The sequence below is a fragment of the Lynx canadensis genome, chromosome C1, assembly GCF_007474595.2.
Source record: "Lynx canadensis isolate LIC74 chromosome C1, mLynCan4.pri.v2, whole genome shotgun sequence".
Taxonomy (NCBI): Eukaryota; Metazoa; Chordata; class Mammalia; order Carnivora; family Felidae; genus Lynx; species Lynx canadensis.
Genome location: NC_044310.1, coordinates 11,468,575 through 11,488,726, shown reverse-complemented (window position 1 = coordinate 11,488,726; position 20,152 = coordinate 11,468,575). Strand labels below are relative to the sequence as shown.

The 20,152-nt window shown below is 59.6% G+C and overlaps 1 protein-coding gene across 1 annotated transcript; it reads left to right on the top strand.

Moving 5' to 3' along the window:
- Positions 1 to 1,510: 1,510 nt before the first annotated feature.
- FAM131C (family with sequence similarity 131 member C) lies at positions 1,511 to 20,002 on the top strand. Its single transcript, XM_030327981.1, has 8 exons — positions 1,511 to 1,565; positions 14,005 to 14,120; positions 15,149 to 15,184; positions 15,443 to 15,536; positions 17,688 to 17,870; positions 18,150 to 18,260; positions 19,067 to 19,351; positions 19,609 to 20,002. Exons 1-7 carry the CDS (start codon positions 1,544 to 1,546, stop codon positions 19,348 to 19,350), a joined length of 846 nt encoding a protein of 281 aa, XP_030183841.1. The 5' UTR covers positions 1,511 to 1,543; the 3' UTR covers position 19,351; positions 19,609 to 20,002.
- The last annotated feature ends 150 nt before the right edge of the window (positions 20,003 to 20,152 follow it).

Sequence of the window (20,152 nt, the reverse complement as noted above, 5' to 3'; positions counted from 1 at the left end):
AATGCATCACACCTGTGTTCACCGTCACGGTTACTCATTTTTAGCCCTAAGTACCTACTATGTGCCAGTCATTTTGCCTATATTTCTCATTCATCCTTACAGCAATCCTGTGAGGTGAGATTTTTTTTTTTTACCCCCAATTAACAGATAAGAAAACTGAGGCTCAGGGAGGTGAGGCAACTTGCCCAAGGTCACACAACTTCGTGTGAACTGAGCCAGCATTCACACCAGGTCTGCTGACGCCCATGGTTAGAGCCACTCTCCATTCACACCCTACTTCAGACAGGGCACCAGGCCTGGGGTTGGGGGGGGGGGGAGACAAAAAGGTCAGCACCCTCCCCCACCCCAGGCCCAGACCCTGCCCTGCCAAAGGCCTCCAGCTCCAAACCACGCTCATGCCTCAAACCTTATTCAGGCCTCAAAACCCTGCACGGCCATCGCCAGGTTTTGGAAGGCAGCCAGCGAACCTGGCTTCCTCACCTGAAAAAGGCGCCCAGGTAGGTGTAGGTGTGAAGATGGGGTGAGATACGAGTGCAAGTCAGTGCTTCAGACGCTGCAGTGCTTGTGCAAGGGAAGGTTCGCTCAGGAGCTGGCTGTGTGAGTGTGTAAGACGTGTGCAAACGCGGATGGCTGCATGTGTGCGCTAGTGCATGCGAGCTCGTGTCCATGAGTGGGTACGGATGCGTGGGACACGCGTGAGCGTGTGCGTGTGAGTGAGCCGCGGTTGCCCCATGAGAAGGGACCCAGGGCTGAGAAGAAGCCCCGCCCAGCCTCTGTGCGGCCAGTGGGCCCGGAGGAGGAGCTGACCCTCAAAGTCGCCTCACAGCCTAAGGGACCTCAGGCAAGCCTTCGGTGAGCCTCAGTTTCTTCCCCTGTTCAATGGGCGGAGTGGAACTGGCGTTACTGCGCTGCGCCAGGCGTCTGGTCCCGATTAAGTTAAGGTGTGTGCTTTGTGCCCCAAATCCTGGAATCTCCGCGTCCCCGCTGCCGGTCCCCTTCCCTGACCTTCAGCCCCCGTCACCAGGTGGCGACGGGTGAGGGTCAGAGGTTCCATCCCCTCTCCCCGGCTCCCCGCCGCTCGCCGTGGCTCCCTCGGTCCAGCCCGGGTCACCCCGCACCCCCGCCGCCACGCCCGCGCCGGGCACCCCCAACCCGCCCCGCCCCGCCCCGCCCCCGTCCCGCCGACCCCGCCCCGCCGACCCCGCCCCCCAGCCGGGGCTGCGGCCACAGGTGCGCGCGGCGGGCGGCGCCGGGCGCTGGGGAAGGGGCGGCGCCCTGCGCGCGCTCTGAGCTCGCGGCTCGGGGCGCGCGGTCCCCCCGGGTCCCCCCGCCCGCCGTGCTGCCCGCGGCTGGCAGGAGCGGGAGCGGCGCGGGAGGCGGCGGCGGGCACGACCCGGCGGGAGCGACGGGGAGCCGAGCTGAGCCCAGCCCCTTCCCGCCCGCCTGCGCCGTGCGCCGCGCGTGAGCCACGGGCCCGCGGAGAGATGAGCGCCCGGCGGCCCGACGCACCCGAGGCGCAGCGGCCCGGCCCCGCGGCCCCGTGATGGGCTCCTGCGTGTCGCGAGGTGAGGGGGCTGCCGGCCCGGGTGGGGGGTCGGGGGCCCGGGGCCCCCAGCCGAGGACGCTCGCACGTCCGCTCGCCGGCTCCCGGGAACCTGGGGGGTGGGAGCGGGGGTGGGGGGCGACCCGGCCTTCGCGACCGGTACCACCCCACGCCACCCCAACGAGCCCCAGGGGACGCGGTGCCCCGGGAGGACGGGGGAGGGGGGCAGCGCGGGGAGAGCACGGGGAGGTCACCGCATCCCCAGCCCGGCTTGGAACCACACCCAGGCAGGTGGCTCGGAGCGGGGTCGCTTCCTAGCCGGCAGCCACACACCCCCTGCCGTGTGCTCTGAGGGGAGGGAGGCTCCTGGTTGCTCCTGGCTTCTCTGGAGAGGCGGTGGGGACACCAGGGGAGCAGGCCGACTCTCCTTCCCACACTCCCCCAAGGCACAGGCCTTCCTTGCCCGACGCGGGCACTTCTGTCCCCTCACCCCAGGCCCCTGTCTTCAGGGTCCCGGAACCCCACGGACAGCAATGGGTTAATGGACATGCACAGGTTATAAAGAAGGTATCCCTCCCCCCACCCTCATCCCTAACGCCTGGTCCCCACCCCCATTCGTGGTCAGGGGACTGGAAGGGACAGAGACAGCTGGTGTTCCCAGGAACCCCTGGGCCTTTTCTTTCTGCCTCTGAGCTTTCGGCCCTGGCCCCCTCTGCTCTCCTGCACTTCCCAAGGTGGTACCCCAGGAGTGGGAGTGAACTGCGGGGAGGGGGTGGCGGTGGAGTCCTGCACAGAGCAGGGGGGCTGGAGATGGGGGACGGGGGCCTAGGGGGGTGGAAGTGACTGAGGCCTTGGCCCCAGCTCTGCAGACTGAGGCCAAACCCACTGACCCCAACCACACAGCCAATAGCTTACTTTCAGGGGTTGAGGGATGAACAGGCACTGGGGAGGGGCCGCACAGGCCCTGGAGGGGGTCTTGTCCTGGGAGGGGGGGGTGCTGAGGAAGGAGCGCAGCACCCCTCCCCCATCTTCTGGCCTCTAAGGAGCTCATCAGTCCAAGTGGGACGTTCAGGCTAGTAGCTTGGGGTGTCTCAGGAGGGTGTCAGGGCTGGGATCGTGGGTGGGAGTGAGGTTGTGTGAGGTTCACAAACTTATTCATTCATTACGCTGATGTCAGCGCGACACCTACTGTGTGCGTGCTGGGTGGGCGTCTAGCGGAGATGGGTCCGGTACAGCGTCTGCCCTTGTGAGGCCTAAAGCTGGCCAGAGGGGAAGGTAGCTTCAAGGGTTCCGGGAGAGTATTTAAGATCCTTGAGGACTGACAGCCTCTCAGTGTGTTTCCAGAAACCAGAAGGCTCTGGGCAGGCTCTGGGTGTGGGGCAGCTGGGATCTAGTGTTTCCTTGGTGACTGTGTCCCTTCCGCATCACTTGGCCATCCCGCGCCAAGGACCCGAGTGGACCTGTCTGTGAGCTGGAAGGCTGCAGACCCATTGAACACAGCACAGGGGCCAGAGAGGAAGAGATTCCTGCCAAGGTCCTCTGACCCCCCAACCAGGGGCTGGCACCCTCTGCCGTGCCTGTCTGAGGTCACACAGGCACCCTTCCTTCTGCGGCTTGGGCTCCCCAGTGCCCCCGCCAGATCAGTTGTGTGTTCTAACCTTGTCTGCTTCCTGGGGCTTACAGCCCCAACATGCATGGGGCAAGTTGGATGAAGGTCCGGGACCACTTGAGCAGAGGACAACTGTGGTCCCAGGGACCGAAGCACTAAGTGGAGGCCACCCAGCCTCTAATTGTCACTAATACTGTCAGAGTGCTTACAGCTTACTAGGTATTGGTTAGAGCATTTTAGGCACAAGTAGCTAATTTGGGGTAGGTACTACCGCAGAACCCATTTTACAAATGGGGAAACTGCTCAGAGGGGGAGTTGAGTGACCTGAAAATAGCTGACCCTGTGCCCTTCGCCTCCTGCACCACACCCCCAACCCGTAGCCCCGGGGGGCCTGGCCTGCTCCTCTCCAGCTACAGGCTTCCGTGAGCTTCCGAGTGTTGTTCTCGGAACACCCAGTGCCAACAACAACCGCTGTCTCCAAGCACTTCGCTGTGCCTGCTACGTAGCCCTGAAGCCAGGCCAGGGATCGCGAGCCTCATGCTATGCCCATACTCAGCCCAGAGCCTGCACCCAGGTGGGGCCGCCCTAGCCAAACCCGAGCCCCGGGTACAGGCCACACCTGGCAGAGCCTCCCCATAGCAGCATGGGGCAGCACGTCCCTTCTCTGTGCCAGGCCTGAGAGGTCAGGAGTGCAGACTCTGGAGCTGGCCAGCCTAGGTGCCCATCCACACCATTCACTAGCTCTGTGACCTCAGCAAGTTACTTAACCTTGGATGTGTGTCTCAGTGCTCTCATCTCTAAAATGGGACTAATACCAGTATTGATGTCCTAGGGTTGCTGGGCAGGGATCAAATGACTTAATTCCTGTAGAGCACTCAGACCCGTGCCTGGCCGGAAGTAAGCACTCATAAGTGTTACTATTTGTTTCATTTGAAATGTTTTGTTATCACCGAGATAACAAAGAGACCCTCTTGTCTGGGAAAGGGGAGGCCTCGGAGGCTTCCAGCCCCGTCCTGCCCTCATGACTGCCCTGTGGCAGGCATTTGAGGTACTGAGGACTTGGGGAAAGTCATGGGGACCAGAGTAAGGCAACAAATGCTATTTCCAGGAGCTACTTTGTATTCATCATCTACTAAGCCACCATTTATCAAGGGCTTAGCCTCACCCGGGCTGAGCCTTTACTCCTCTGACCTAGTTTGTCCTCATTCAACCCTGGGAGGGGAGACACGGGGCTCAGAGACAGGAAGAGTCTTACCTGAGGTCACACAGCCAGGACACTGAGAGGCAGGATTTGAATCCAGGTCCGTGGTAGCCCAGCGCCTGAGGAGGGACCCCTTGCCCTTTGCTTTCTGATGTGCCCTACGTGAGAGAGGTACCCAGTGCATGGCCGTGCTTTAAAAAAAAACAACTCTCGAATAACTCACGTGGTTGGGGCTTTGCTGCCACCACTGGTGACAAAGTGTATGGAGCAGGGGGAGTTAATATCTACCTCCCTCTCTCCCGGCTGCAGGTTCTCTCAGGGCCGCCCCATGCCCCTGGCACCCCTCCGCCTGCCCCTCCTGCCCCAGCCGTGTCCTCCAACCAGCCCGTCAGCCTCCTGGCCTCGCCCTGGGGCTCTCAGTGCCCTGGGCCCTGGGGTGAGGGCAGAAATTGGAGACTGAAGCCTTTCTTCTGGAAGGTCAGACATCTGTGATGTCTGGGAGAAGGCTCCAGCTCTGAAGGGGCCGGCCAGAGCCACCCACAGTGCCCAGGGCCCACTGACCACGCCCCCGTCCCAGCCCCTCAGCTCTTTCTCACCCTGGCCACTTGCAGAGCCAGTGAGCAGTCCGACATGGGCACTGGGGGAGACTGAGGAAGGAGTAGATCGAGCCTTGTTAGGAGCTCACTGTCTGAGGAAAGAAACACAACCTTGCCCGTGGAGTAGTCTAAGTGGGGAGGCAGGGCATGGACACACACACATACACACACACACATGCAGAAAAACTGCTTGAGGAGATCACCACTGGTTAGTGGTTTGAGCACAGTCTCTGGAATTTCAGACTGATTTAGGTTTGAGCCCCCATCTCTGTTCTTATTAGCTGGTGACTTTGCAGAAGTGATTTAACTTCCCTGAGCCTCAGTTTCCCTGTCTGTAAAGTGGGCATAATAGTATCTACTTTGCAGGATTTTAGTGAGGGTTAAACAAGAGATAATGGATGAAAAGGCCTAGGACGGTCAAGGCCTAGGCCCTGAAAAATAGTAGGTGTTCAATAAATAATGGCAGCAAATCACTGCAGGCCAGACTTTGCTCATTAGGGCTAATACAGCCAAGGCCAATCTAGGCAGGCTGCCTGGAGGAGGTGAGGCTAGCACAAGATGAGCTCTAGGATAGCTCATCAAAGAGACTAAGCCACAGGATGGCAGAGGAAATGGAAAGGGGTTGAGGTGTGTGGGAGGTCCTAGAGAAGGGCCCGTTGTCTCCCTCCCATCCTTGGTTGGGGAATGGAAACGGACCCCCTTGCTCTGCATCAACTCACTGATGAAGTTACCGCTGTGGTCCTGGTGACCTATAAACAAATGTCCTGGGGAGCAGAAGGGCACTTTGTCCACTCGAGGCCAGGCCTCTGCCAAGCTCAGAGCGACAGCCTGCTGTCATGGCAGTGACTCACCAGGCAGAGAGGCCAAGGGCTCACTCCCGGTGGCCTCCCTCTGCACAGTCCCCACGGTAAGCTCCAGCCCTAGGGGCAGGACCAGAGGTCACTGGTGGTGACCGCGATCTGTCCACCCGCTCCAGAAAGAGGATCTCAGGTCTGAGAGGGGAGAGGGACAGAGCAGCCACCGTTTCCGGAGTGTTTGATGTGACGGTGCTTCATCCTCGGCAACCCTTTCCTGAGGATGTGGGGACTCTCATCTCACAGGTGAGAGCCCACAGCTCACAGGGGCTGTGACGCATCTGGGATTGGACCCGGGGCAGGGACTGTAAAAGTGTTCTCCTCAGAGACTCGGACAGGGCCTGGACCTCAGCCGGCCAGCAGCACGCACCCGGGGAGCCCCTGGCTGGAGGACTGCACTGTGCGCTCAGCCACAGGGGTCCTGAGAAGCTTAGAGCCCAAGCTTGGCGGCTATGGGTGGGTGGGTGGGGGGGGGGGCACGGTGAAGACCTTTGCACCCCGGCTGCGTATCAATTACTGTGTGCTTGCTTGCTTGCTTTTTAAGTTTATTTTTATTTATTTTGAGAGAGAGAGAGCAAGTGGGGCCGGGGCAGACAGAGAGGGAGACAGAATCCCAAGCAGGCTCCACGCTGTCAGTGCAGAGCCCGATGGCGGGGCTCGAACCCACGAACCGTGAGATCATGACCTGAGCCGAAACCAAGTTGGGCACTTAACAGACTGACCCACCCAGGCGCCCCTCCTGTGTGCTTTCAAGAGGAAGTTTACCCTCTTGAAACGGGGTTACCTTGGGCCCTCCCTGCCCTCCTGGGGTGCAGAGCCCTGGGAGACACTCCAGGGGCAGATGGCAGCCACAATGACTAATGGGCTGGGACGGGAGCACCAAAGAACAGCTAAAGGGGCTAGACAGCTCTGAGGCACGTGTGAGAGGGAGCTGAGCTGCAGACTCACCCAAGGAGCAAGCAGAGAAAACCAGGGTGGGAGCTTGGCAGCAAGAGGGGCTTAGGTTAGACATCAGGAGGAACTGTCTGCAGAAGATTGAGGAGCTGGTGTGAGAAGGCAGGAAGCATCCCTGGTAGGCAGGAGAGAGCTCTGGCTGAAGGCACAGGGACAGAGGGCACGTCTGGATGACACCCCTCTCCTTGAGGATCAAGATGGCCCCTTCCAAGTTGCTAGGGCAACCAGAGGCTTGTCACTGCTGTGGCCAGGGGAGGTGGGGGAGGGGGCAGGTCTCCAAAGGGGCCTCAGGCCTTGAGGTCAAAGGAGTAGGGTGTGGACCCGGAGAGGAAGGAGGGCCCCACCACTGCCTCGGAGAAGGAGACGCCCACAGGAGCGGTGGCCAGGGGTCCCCCCAGGCTGTCCCCAGCCCCCACCCCACATGAAACACTGTGTTTTTCCAGTTGCTGGTGGTGACGAGGCTGCCGGTCCCAGCTGGGCCAAGAGCAGCCCGTGACTTCACCCTGGGCTGCTCCATTACCTGACGTCTCCATGGCAACCAGCCTGTGACATCACGGGGCCAAAGTCCTCAGGGGGAGAAGGCAGCTTTGGAGGAGGCTCCCAGACGCCACCTGAGGCAGGGGGCAGGAGAGCCGAGAGGGGCTGAGAGCCAGCAGCCCTCCAAGTCCACCTTGACCAATGACCTTGCTCAAGCCGTGTCTGCTCCCGGCCTTTGACACGGCCTAGCAGCTTCCGCAGGGCTCAGCTCCCCTTACTCTCCAGTCTGCAGACCACACAGTTTTAAAACAGCTTCAGGGACGACCAGGGACCCCTAGAAATATTCCGGCACCTCTCGAAGTTCCCCGGGAGGGCCTGCAGCCGGCACAACTCTGCCTGCACCCCGGCAGGCCCCTGCTTATGCACGCTGGAATGTCAGGAATGGCCACTCTCAGACGTTTTTGACTGGAACCCGTAGCAATAAATACATTTTGCAGCACGACCTAGCACACACATAGAGAATTCTTACCACAGGTGCGTAGGCACACTTGTGTGAGCACATGCGTGTCTGTGCAATTTAAAGTTTCATGGGGCGCCTAGGTGACTTGGTTAAGCGTCCGACTTCAGCTCGGGTCATGATATCGCGGTTTGTGAGTTCGAGCCCCACATCGGGCTCTGTGCTGACAGCTCAGAGAGCCTGGAGCCTGCTTCGGATTCTGTGTCTCCCTCTCTCTCTGCCCCTCCCCTGCTCACACTCTGTCTCTCTCTCCTTCAAAAATAAATAAGTGTTAAAAAAAATAATAATAAACTGAAGTTTCATGAAACAATACTCAACCTGACTCCTCCGTAGGTTCTGGTATTTTCTTTTTTATTTTATCACTTTTTTAACAGACTCTTTTTTTTAAGTTTATTTATTTTTTTGGGGGGGGTGGGGAATGTGTGTGAGCAGGGGAGGGGCAGACAGAGAGGGAGAGAGAGAATCCTAAGCAGGCTCCATGCTGTCAGTGCTGAGTGAGACGCGGGGCTCGATCTCACAAACCATGAGATCATGACCTGGGCTGAAGTCAAGAGTTCGATGCTTAACTGCCTAAGCCACCCAGGCATCCGTATTTTATTCTATTTTTTAATTTTTAAATGTTTGTTTATTTTTTGAGAGAGAGAGAGCACGTGCACACACAAGCAGAGGAGGGGCAGAGAGAGAGAGAGAGAGAGAGAGTGAGAGAGGGAGACACAGAATCCGAAGCAGGCTCCAGGCTCCCAGCTGTCAGCACAGAGCCCGACGGGGGTTCAAACCCATAAACTGTGAGGTCATGACCTGAGCTGAAGTCGGATGCTTAACTGACTGAGCCACCCAGCTGCCCCTATTTTATTTTATTCTTTAAAAATATGACCTAGTAAGCGGCTTGCATGACCCACTGAAGGATGTGCCCCTGCTTGAACGCCACCTTGGAGGGGCCTGGAACACGGTCTTTGTACACACGGAGACTCTGAAACCCAGAGAGGGGCAGTCCCAGCTCAGGGACACACAGCCGGGACTCGGGATAAAGAGCAGGATGTGTGGAATGTTCCCGTGTGCAAGCACACGGCTCGGCCCACACTCCTCTTGGCTCCTGGGTGATTGAGCTCTGAGTTCAGGGCGTGGGAATGTCAGTCCTGACTCTCCCTTCCTTTTCTCCAGTCCTGCTTCAGACAGGCTCATTCAGACCTCCCTCAGCTGCCCGCCTGCAACCGCCTCTGGGCCAGTCTCAGGGGATCCTGAGTCCCGTCCAGTGTGGATGGAGACTTTCACCTCACACCCTATTTGGTGTTCCCTTTGGCCGTCCAGTCAGGACTGGCCGCACCTGAGGGCCACAGCCTGCTTTTTCCTCTGTGGGCCTCCCTCCTCTCTCTGGGTCCCATTCTCCTCTGACATGTTGGGGTCTGGCATGAGGAACTTGTAGAAAAGTGGCCAAGATATTTTTATCCATCTGGAGTTCTAGTGATCTCTGTTGGCTCAAACTGGCTCACTGTTGAGGCCAAAAAAAAATTTGTTTTTAATGTTTATTTCTTTTGAGAGAGAGAGAGAGTGAGAGAGAGAGGCAGGGAGAGAGGGAGACAGAGAATCCCAAGCAGGCTCTGCACTGTCAGCGCAGAGCCTGATGTGGGGCTTGAACTCGCAAACCATCAGATCATGACCTGAGCTGAAATCAAGAGTTGGACGCTTAATCAGCTGAGCCACCCAGGCACCCCTGTTGAGGCAAAGTTTAGTGAGCAATGTGCAGGCCCTGTGGCAGGTGCTGGGACTGTGGTGGTGAATAAAGCTGACGAGGACCAGCCTGTAGACAGCTGATGGTCTACTGAAAGACTGTGAATAAGGGAAGGGACATACACTGTGTGGTGATGGGCACCATAAGATCACGGGGTAGGAAAGGACAGGTGTCATTAAACAAAATGGCTGGAGACCTCGCTGAGGTTCTAACATTTGAGCAGAGACCCGAATGCAGTGTGGGAGTGAACCTGCGGCTATGTGGGAGGAAAGAGTTCCAGCTGGAGGAACTGAGCAGCCAGTGCAAAGGCCCTGAGGCAGGAATGCGCTGGGCGTGTCTGAGCCATCAGTGTGGCTGGAGTGCAAGAGGGAGAGAGATGGACGTTGAGGTGGCAGGGGGACCACAGGTCCCAGATTAGCATGTGTGAGTTCTGCCAGGGGCCATCTGGGGGGCCTGCCCACTGCAGGGAGATCTGACCTGGTTTGGCCTCTTCCATTCTCAGCCCAACTCCCTTGACCCCTGAAGTTGCCCACCTTCCAGCCTCTGAGGCCTGGGGTCCCCTTGTCCTTCATGCAGCCCTCTTAGGGGGCACCAGCAGAAGTCAAACACGGCCCCTTCCTCAGTGTCCTGTTGACCCTTGAGAGACTCATAAGGCAGGCCATTCCACTCCTCTTCCCGGCCCAGCTGTCTCTCCCCAGCTGTGCAGACACCCAGCCAGGGGTGGGGCGGGTGGGTAAGGATGCTGGCCTCTCTTGTGCCGGCATCCCAGACTTCTGAGAGCCCCCTCACTTCACTTGTGAAGTCAGCAGCGTCAGAAGGGTGGTGGATGGCTGGGGTAGAACAGCCTGTTTCAACCACCTTGAAGAGGGTGTTTGCTTCCCCTGCCCTTGACAGTGGCTTTCTTCCAAGTGGGGTACCCGGTACGTCTCTGTTCTGCTTTGGATCCTGGTAGGCAATACCTAGAGAACAAGAACAGCCAACTGTCCATTCTACAGATGAAGAAATGGAGGCTCCAAGAGGCAAAGTCAAGGTCCCACAGGTAGTAAAGGGCAGAGCTGGGATTTGAACGGGGCGATCTGGCACCAGAGCGTCACCCAGTTGTCTCTGGACCAGCTCCTCAGGAGCAGACCCTGGAATGAGGATTTGGGTGCAGCTGGTGTATGAAGGAGATCTTCCAGAGGAAACCAGTAAAGGAATGGAGAGAGCAAGGCGGAGGGCAGGGGCCGCAAAGGGTCTGTCGCCCTGCGAGGGCGGCTGCAGCCCCATCCCGCGGGGGGGACTCTGGGCTCTTCAACCCCAAACAAAGGGTCATAAACTCGCCTCCAGTTGCCAGAGAGTGGCTCACCCGAAGACACGGTTGTTGCCAGTTGGGAGCTAAGCCCATGGGGCAGGGGCTGTGAATGCGCAAAAACAGGAGGAGAAAGCGGCCCACAGGCACAAGTGAGGCCAGTGGAGCACTCATGCTGTCCTCCGGCTCCCCATCCTCCCCTCCCTGCCAACACCTCCGAAAGCCCCCTAGTCACACTTCAGCCCACGGCCCAGCCCTGCCTCTGGGAGCACCTGATACCTTCCACCTCCGCTTCCTCCAGGAAGCCCTGCTTGCTCCCAGGCCATCTGCTCTTGCAGACTCTGCCTGGGCTACCTAAGCCAGAGGAGGGTGGTGGCGGCTAGCGTCCAGCACAGGGACGCTGCAGGCTGGGACCAGCGTCCTGCAGAGACCCCCCCTCCCTGCCACGGCCCAGACACCCCTGCTCCTCCAGTCTCCCAGACTCCACGGTTTTGTGCAAGCTGCACACCCCTCCCTCTGCCCACAACACCTTCCTCCTGGCACCCCCTCCTGGCTAGCTCCCCCATCCGCGTGAGGAGTCCGTTCCATCACACCAGGAGAGGGGGTGAAGAACGGGAGCACTCGTGGGTGCTCCTGCCCCCCCCCCCACCGCCCATCAGCCTTGTGTTTGAATGAGGGGCTTTGGGACTGGTTTCCATGCAACTGGGAGCTCCCAGAGGGCAGGGATGAAGTCTTAATCCCGCCTCTGTGCCCAGGTGCTTGGATGGTACAGACATGTATTAAATGGATGCTTAGTGGGAGAAGAAATGAATGGATGCATGAATGAACGAATGAATGAATGAATGAACCAACTAGAATGTCAGCTCCGTGAGGGCAGAAACCATCTCCGTCTTGCTTGTCATTGTTTGTCAGTGTTCCTAGTGCCCGTAACAGAGCCTGGCACGTAGTAGGTGCTCAGCTAATGCTTCGGAACGCATCAGAAAGAAATGCTTACTCAAGTGAATGTAAGGGTGTTCCCAGTTACCCTCTGGAGGTGGAGTCCTCTTCAGTTCAGCCCAAGAATTCAGTCCAGCAAACCCCGCTTCTTCAGTTCAGCCTGTCATCCCTTCAGCAACTTCTGCAAGCCTACTATGTGGTAGGCCCTGAGAATGCATCACGATGGGACTGGTCCCTGCCCTCCCACACATGCTTTTAGCAGACAGCCTGTGCTAACTGCTATAATACAGGCAGAGGTCGTTCCACAGTGTCGACAGAACACCCTCTGGGTGCCAGGCCCTGTTCTCTGGTCTTTGCTATGGTCTCTGCTCTCAAGGTCTGGCATTCCCGGAGGGATCGGACACTTCAAAACACAAGAACGTCAAAGAGTGCCGGCTGCTGTAAAGGAAGCTTGGCCCCGGGGGGCAGGGAGGGCCCCCTGAGGAGGTGACCTTGAGCCGAGACCTGAGTGACACGGTTCAGGAAGATCTGGGGATGGTGTTCCAGGCGGAGGGGGTAGCAAGGACAAAGAACAAGTGGGCCATTTGGGGAGCAGCAGGGAGGCCAGAGCGGCAGAAACAGGGACCAGGCTGGCGTGCAGGGTGAGGGGCTGGCTCTCCCGTCAGGTTCAATGGAAGGAAGCCAGCGGCAGGTTTTCAGCAAAGGTGCAGTCCGACCTGTAGCATCCCTGTGCGGCGGGGTGGACAGTGGGCTGCGTGCCAGGAGAGGAAGCGGGAGGCTGTGGCCCTCTTGTGGTCCAGGTGAGAGAGGCTGATGCCCCCTCGTGGGCAGCAGTGGTGGGGATGGAGACGGGTAAATCCGGAAGGGAGGTTGGAGAGACAGCCAGCAGGGCTTGCTGGTTGGGAGGGTTGGGGGAAGGCAGCGCGGAGAAAACTGGATTTTTGGTTGGTACAGCCGGGTGGACCATTGCATCATTTTCTAAAATTGGAGAAGTGGAGGAAGATGGGCCCGAGTTTCCTTGAGACACCTGCCGGGCGCCCGTGAAGGGAGTTGGAAATTCAGTGTGGGGCTCAAGCAGAGTCTGGGCTGTGGGTGTGAATGTGGGCGGCAGCCGCTCGCTCTCCGATGAGATGCCCTGGGAGAGAGGAGGGAGATGAGGAGGGGCCGGGAGGGAGCGGAAGGGGGGACCACGGAGGTGGGAGGGAAGCCCGAGATGGGCGTGGCTTGAGAGGGAGGGAGGGGCTGAGAAGCCAATGAACCGCTGGGCTTGGCCAGGCAGTCGGGGGCTTTCTCCGGAGAGGCGACCCGAAAAGGGTGGAGGAGAAAATGGGAGTCCAGGAAGTAGAGGTCGAACACAACTCTAAGCGTGGCCTGGAAGGGGTTGGAGGAGTGGGCACGGAGCTGGGGGGAGCTGGGGTCGGGACCACCACACCGGCGGCCAAGAGGGAGACAGACAGACCGGACGATCACAGGAGCAGAGAGAGAGCAGAGGTCCTGGGCGGGGGGCAAGGCCAGGTCCCAGTCCCCGGTTGGGACGGCTGGTCTGGGCTCGGCTCGGATGGGGTAGGGATAGTTCGTCCTCTGTCATAGGAGGGAGAGCAGATGGTGTGGGCAAAATGCGGGCGGGGTAATGACTTGAGGTAGAAAAATGGGGCCAGAATGGAGCCTGCCGAAGGCTTCTGGATCTCAGTGAGGGACGGGGAAGAGTCAGAAGCAGGGCGTGGGGTCGGGGGTGCCAGGATTGCCGGTTTGAGAAGGAAAGACGCCCGAGGGAGTCCGCCTGGCAGGAAGCAAACTTAGCGGTGATGGGAGACAGGTAGAAGGGTCCCCAGACGGTGTCTTGTGCGAGGCCGGTGACTTTCTCCAGCGACATGCAGGTCCAGGCGCAGAGCAGGCAGAGGGGAGACTGAACACGGTGGAGACTTGAGGGCGTCCGCGAAGGAGAGCTCAGTCCGCAGGCTGGGCCAGGGCTGGGCCGGGAGGGGAGCGAGGGCACCAGGGGCTAGTGGAAAAGAGGAGGGGAAATGGATTGGAGGTCTCCATGAGGTCAAAAATTCTGGAGTGTGGGTGCTGGAATTAGGGGAAACGGAGGAACAGGCGGATGGGCGATGATTCTCATGGAGGGGACCGGGCGGGAGGAGATCTAGCCGGTCTCCTCATCTGCCTTGGGTCTCTGTTTCCTACAAGATGACAGGGGATGATAACATCGTCGTGCCCATCTCTCGGGGCTGGCTTGAACAGGCCCCATAAGGAGGAGAGTGTGCGGTTTTTCTGAGTTCCTCCTGTCATTGTATTTCCAGATCTGTTCACAAGTGCCCACAAGGACTGCCCCATGCCCCAGGGCACGGGTCCTCTGAACCCAGACTTGCCCTCCAGCCGTCCCCCTGCTGTCGCTCCAGACCATGTCACTGGCAAGGTAACTGGTCACCCTTCATCCCCACCTATGCCCTGGTTCCCAGAGTGTCCCCTACAGCTCCCCACGGGGAGCTGAAACCTTTCCAATCTTCCCTTCCTGCCGCACTTGGCTACTTCCTGTGGGATCAGAGCCCCCAAGGTTTGGTACTCAGTTGAATGAAGGTCTGGGTCACCCTGGGCATCCAGGACTGGACCAGGCTTGTTTAGAAAAGAGAGTCCTGCCTTGGAGATTTTCCCACCCAAATCAACTCAGTCTTGCAGATAACAAGTCCCCCCACCCCCCACCCCCACCCCCTACCACCAGCCCACCAGCCCTTAGCAGCCTGCATTGCCCTCTGGAGGGTAGAGTGCCATTCTTTTTTTTCTTTTTCTTTAAGTTTATTTAAGTAATCTCTGCATCCAACGTGGGGCTCGAACTCACAACCCTGAGATCAAGAGCTGGGTGCTGGGTGACTGAGCCAGCCAAGCGCCCCCAAGGAGTGGCATTCTTAGTCCGGATGCATTAGGAAGAGCTTGCTGGGGGTCTCAAATCGTGCTGCATAATTTCCACCCCCACCCCAGAGGTCGTGGCTTGGACCTACCTGTTGATATAATTATTATATATCTTTTTAGCGCATACACATGCTAAGTGTCATGCTGGGCACTTTGCATCGTGTCATTTGCCTCACGACAACCCGTGAGGTAAATGGTAGTATCACCCCTTTACAGAGGAAGAAACTGACGTTCTGGGATGTTAAGGCATTCGGCTGAGCGCTCCCAGGTGCAAAGTACAGAGTCAAAACTCGAACCCCGGTCGGACCTATGTCCCGCACTCGCTGCCTTGCTGGCAGAGCCGCCATTGCCTGCCCCCCGCCCCCCGTCTTTCCCCGCACGGCAAGGGAAACCAGGGCACGACCCAGGAGTAGGCAGACCCCGACCTCGGAATACCAGAAGGCTGACCGACACCACCGCCCCGGGCTCCAGGACCCGTGCCTTCTGCTGGCACTGTGTGCCAGGCCCTGCCTGACCCTCTTTCTCCTCTCGTTTTAGGACAAACAGATGGATTTCTGTTGGGATCCTTGGCAGGTCAGTGCGTTTGCCCTTCCCCCGGTCCAGCCAGCCGCGGCTGACACCGTTGCCCCTCACTGTGCAGTGCCCAGCCTGAACGCCCAGTCCTGCCGGCCCTGGGGGAGGGGGGCCCTGACGAGAACAGCGGGGTGGGATGGCCCTGTGGGGGAGGGCACAATCCCTCAGGGAGGGTGCCTCGTGGGGATGGAAGTGGGGAGGGGGGTGCCCTCTGGCAGGTGCAGGGGGGATGTCATCTGGCCCCTCTCTTCCCCGCAGAGGTGCTTCCAGACCACCAACGGCTACCTGTCTGATTCCAGGTCCTGCTCCAGCAACTACAATGTGGCGGCTCTAGCCACCTCGTCCCTTGTGGGTAGGCCCCGACTGCCCTCTCCTGCCCTGGAGTTAGCATGTCCCCCACCCCTGGACACTAGCCGTGGGTGGGGGGGGGCAGAGCTGGGCCGCAGAGGGAAGGATCGCAGCCCCGCCCGAGTCACCATTTTCCAGATGCCACGCTCCGGGCCGGGTTCGGCCAGGGGTGGCGACTTGGTGCTCCTGACCCACCCCCCCACCCCCCGGCCGGGTTAAGTTGTTGGGGTCTCCCCGAAGCCCTGAGGAGCTGGCCCCGAGTCTTCAGATCTCTTCAGCAGATGCAGTCTGCCCGTCACCCGCCCCCCCTTGGGTCGGGTTCCCTAGAAGCAGAGCCCCGGACGAGGATTGTGCGAGTGCTTTATTGAGGGGTAGTTCTGGAGGGCAGTGTGTAGGAGTGAGGGCAGCAGGGCCAGGGGAGGGAGCCCAGCAAAGAGGGGGCCGCACGAGAAACCGTTCTCGGCCTGATACCCCCGGGGAGCTCAGGAGCACGGACGGAACCACTCCCGGTGCTGGCGGATGCTTGGATATTACTGCCCCCCGTTGGTCCCTTGTTGCCCCTGGGAAGGCTCTCCAGCCTCCGGGGCGGCTCTGGGTGAGGCCGCTCCTCTCAGCCAAGGGCAGGCTCTGGGGAGGGCTGCAGGCGGGAGGCAGTGGCAGCGGGGAGGTGGGCGCACAGGCCAGCACGGGGTCTGCCGCGCAGGTGGCCCAGAGCACACCTTCTGGGCCGTTCTCAGCGGGCCAGCCTCTTTGCTCACAGGTCTGTCCCATGTACCTCAGGCTCACGTCTCCTTAAATCCCTCACGGCCCTCACGGCCCTCCTTCCGTTTGCCTGGACGCTTTGCCACCTGAAACCCCTTCCCTCTGCAGGGGCCCTGCGGGGGTCTCTCGAACCACCTCCTGCAAAGACCTTCGCCAGTTGCCCGCACATCTAGCTTGGGGAGGGGGTCTCCGCCTTCTTCCTCGCCTCCGTCCTCCCCGTTTTCTCAGTCTTATGGCTCTGGTTTCCTTGGCGGATACCCCGTCTTGCTTAAATATTGCTGTTCCTTGCGTCTTGGCTCTGAGACCCCAGTGACTGTGTGCTCAGCCTTGGTTCAGAGAGATGCTGAATCATGCCTGACAGCCCTTTCTGTCAACTTCCACATCCAGCCAGTCTCCTCCTGAGAACCCTCAGGCCACCCGCGCCCCCCCACCACACTGCCCAGCCCCTGTCCTGTCTCTTGCTTCCATTCAGAGCCTCATCTCCACCCTTGGCCCCTTCCCTAACTAGGATGCTCTTCCTAAACAGCAGATCTAACCTGTCACTCTCCTGCTCATTACCCTGCTGTGGCTCCCCATTGCTAGAAGGAAAATGTCAGAGTCCTTAGTCTAGCCCCTGAGGGGCTCTCCAACCTCTTCCAGTCTTAGTGTTGCCTCCACGTCTCACCCCTGGTAGTCCTGGAATCATGCCAGATTCTTCGATGCCTTCCTTCTCATCTCATCTCTGAAATAGCCTCCGTCTTGCCTTCTTCTGTCCAATGCACCTACAAACCTACCAACCTGCCTGTAAAGCTCAAACCCCAGTCCACCTCTTCCAGGAAGCCTACCTGGTATACGGCACCCCACTCAGGTCTCCCCTTCAGCAGAGCTGGCACTGGGCTTGGCACAGGAGATGCTCTCTCAGCACTTATTAATTAATGCATAAAGGGAGAGGACCAGGTGGATCTCGAGTGGATCTTTGGGTGGATCTTCTGGGGCAGGAGGGTCTAAACCTGGTCAAAGGGAATGAGGGGTGTGGCAGGTCTGGGGAGGAAGCACCAAGTGGAGGGGAATATTGCCTGAAAGCAGGATGCTGGCGGGGGGGGGCGGTGCATGGGACCTCCACATGAGTGGGGAGCATCTAAGTGAGGTGGGGGGCCTTGGAGCTTGGGGCCCGTGGGGTACAGAGTGGGCACGGGCATTGGCTGGGCAGGGGGACTTGCACAGATAGATACAGGGCTTTGTGGGTATGAGGCTGTGAGGACGCGGGGCGCTGGGTGAGTACACAGCGATGAATGATTGTAGGGCATAGGTCATTGGGTGGGCCTGAGGCACGGGGGACCTGGGGTAGCGGGGGTAGGGCCCTGAGCTGGGTTCTGTGTCAGAGCGGTCACCCAGCTGCCCTCCGTGCCCCCAGGGGTGGTGCAGAGCATCAAGGACCACATCACGAAGCCCACGGCCATGGCGCGTGGCCGCGTGGCTCACCTCATCGAGTGGAAGGGCTGGCGTGCCCAGCGGCCGGGCTGGGAGCCATCCCCGGCCGAGGATGAGCATTACTGTTGCCTGCCAGACGAGCTGCGGGAGGCCCGCTTTGCTGCAGGTCAGAGGTTGGGGGCGGGGGGGCATGGGGACGGGACCGTAGGGTCTCTGGTCCTTAGGGGACCGAGGGTCACCACCTGGGCAGTGTCTAGGCAGGGCAAAAAAAAAAAAAAAAATGCCAGGGGGTGGACGGGGCATCAGGTGGGCGCTCTGATCACCGGGGCCTGGATAGACAGCCAGCTCGCTGCAGAGTGCCAATGCGGCCTGGCACCGAGGCCCTGCCCCCATCTTCTGCCCTGTCCCTGCTGAGCTGAGTCCCGCTGTCCTCCCCCTCCCCCAGGGGTCGCCGAACAGTTTGCCATCACAGAGGCCACACTGAGCGCCTGGTCCTCGCTGGACAATGAGGAGCTTCACCCCGAGAACAGCCCTCAGGACGTCGTCCAGCTACAGGGTACCTCCTGGGCCGGCGCTGGGGCGGGGCAGGCAGAGCAGAGCAGGGCCTGGGTGCCTGCCCTGCCGCCAAATGCACTGTGACCTCGGACAACCCCCCGCCCCCGTCTCCTCAGCCTTGGTTTCTGCATCTGTCCAATGGGGCCGGGGATCCTTGCCCGGCTCACTGCCCAAGGAGAGCTCTAAGGGTAAAGGAGAGAAGAATAATAGTAATAATGCATCGTGGGGATTAAGTGATTACTGTGTTAAGTGCGTATTGTATCATCTCACTTAATCCTCACGACACCTCTACGAAATAGGTCCTGTTATTGTCTCAGGGAAACCGAGGCACCAGGAAACTTGCCCTAGGTTACACAGCTAGAGGCGTCAGAGCCAGGACCTGAACCTTAATCCCTAGCACAACCAACCAGTCTTCTAGAACCCCAGGTCACCCCCAGTTACTGCTTCAGCAGGGCTTGGTCCTGGGTGAAGCCTGCATACCAGCTACTTCATTTAATCCTTCCTCTGACAGCGAGGGGAGGGAAGGGAACGGAGGCCGGGGAAGAACACTGTCCCAATTTTCAGAGCGCAGGATTCAGATTCGAGTCCAGGCAGCACGGCCTGCTTTTAACGCCTCCACTCATTCCACCACCCCTGGAACCCCCAGGGAGAAACGGGCTCAGAGAGGTTCAGTGACTTGCCCAAGGTCACACAGCTCAGCAGTGACAAAACACTGGCCTTCACCTTCCCTCACACACCAGGAGAGGGTGAGGAGGGGGTCCGGGACTCCATTCCTCATGCCTCCTCCCCCTCCTGTTGGTTTTCCAGACCTAGAGAACCTCTACCTTCAGGACAGTCTTCTGAGCGGCCCCTCCCAGGATGACAGTCTTCTGGCCTTCTCTTCCCCTGGCCTCTCCCCCGATGGCTGGCCCTCACCCGATGAGCCCCCCATCACAGCTGCCGACCCCCAGCCCCCCAGCCCTGAACAGCAGCATCGGAGGCGGCTGCCTAGGGGCCCAGGGCCTGAGGGTGGGGCCCACCTGCAGGGCTCCCTCCCCTCGGTGGACAGCATCTCCCTCTCAGAGGAAGAGGACGAGGTGTTCTACAACTGAGGTGGGGGCTACGTGGCTCAGAGCCTCCTCATACTGTGACCTTGCCTGGGGGGCAGCCCGGGCATATCAGGACGTCGGGGTCCTGGCTGGGCGACTCTTGACCCCTCAGGGCAGGCAGAGGGTGGGTGCAGAAGGGATGGGGGGGGTCAGCACTCCTTGTGGACCACTCTGTGCCTCCGTGGACCTGCCCCAGCAGTGGGAGCCATAATCCCCCTTCTCCCTTCTTTACTTGGCTCAGGTGGGCACCTTCCCCCACAGGGTTTCTGTCATCAGTGGGCTCAAGGACTCTCAGCAGACACCAGGGCAAGCTGCCCAGAGGACCCTGCAGCTGGGCCCCCAGGCAGACAGACGCAGAAGGGCCTAGGAAACCCACTCGGAGTGGGACCTGGGGCCCCTGCCCTGACCCCGGGGCTCAGTCCTTCCCCCTCCCTCTGTGTTCGTGCCCCCCTCCCTCAGAGGTGGGACAGCCTCTCTGGTAGCTAAGTGTCTGTTCCTCAGCTCCCTTCTTGAGAATCTCTGTCTCTGGAGGGTCTGTTCATCCCTCACTCTCTGAACCTGCTCCCTGGTGCCCCTACCCCCTTCCCTGCACCCTGGAAGGTTCTCTGCAGACATTAAAGTGGTGGATTCACCCAATGAACTTGGCCTGGTCTCTGGGGGAAGGTGTGTCCTTGGGCCCCTGGGATAAGGGGGTTTTAGAGGGACTCGGGGGGGGCCCTATGCCCCGCCCCTCCCCCCCCCCAACAGGTGGTTCACCCACTGCCAGCCGGCCCGGAGAGGCCCCACGGGAGATGCCCAAGATTCT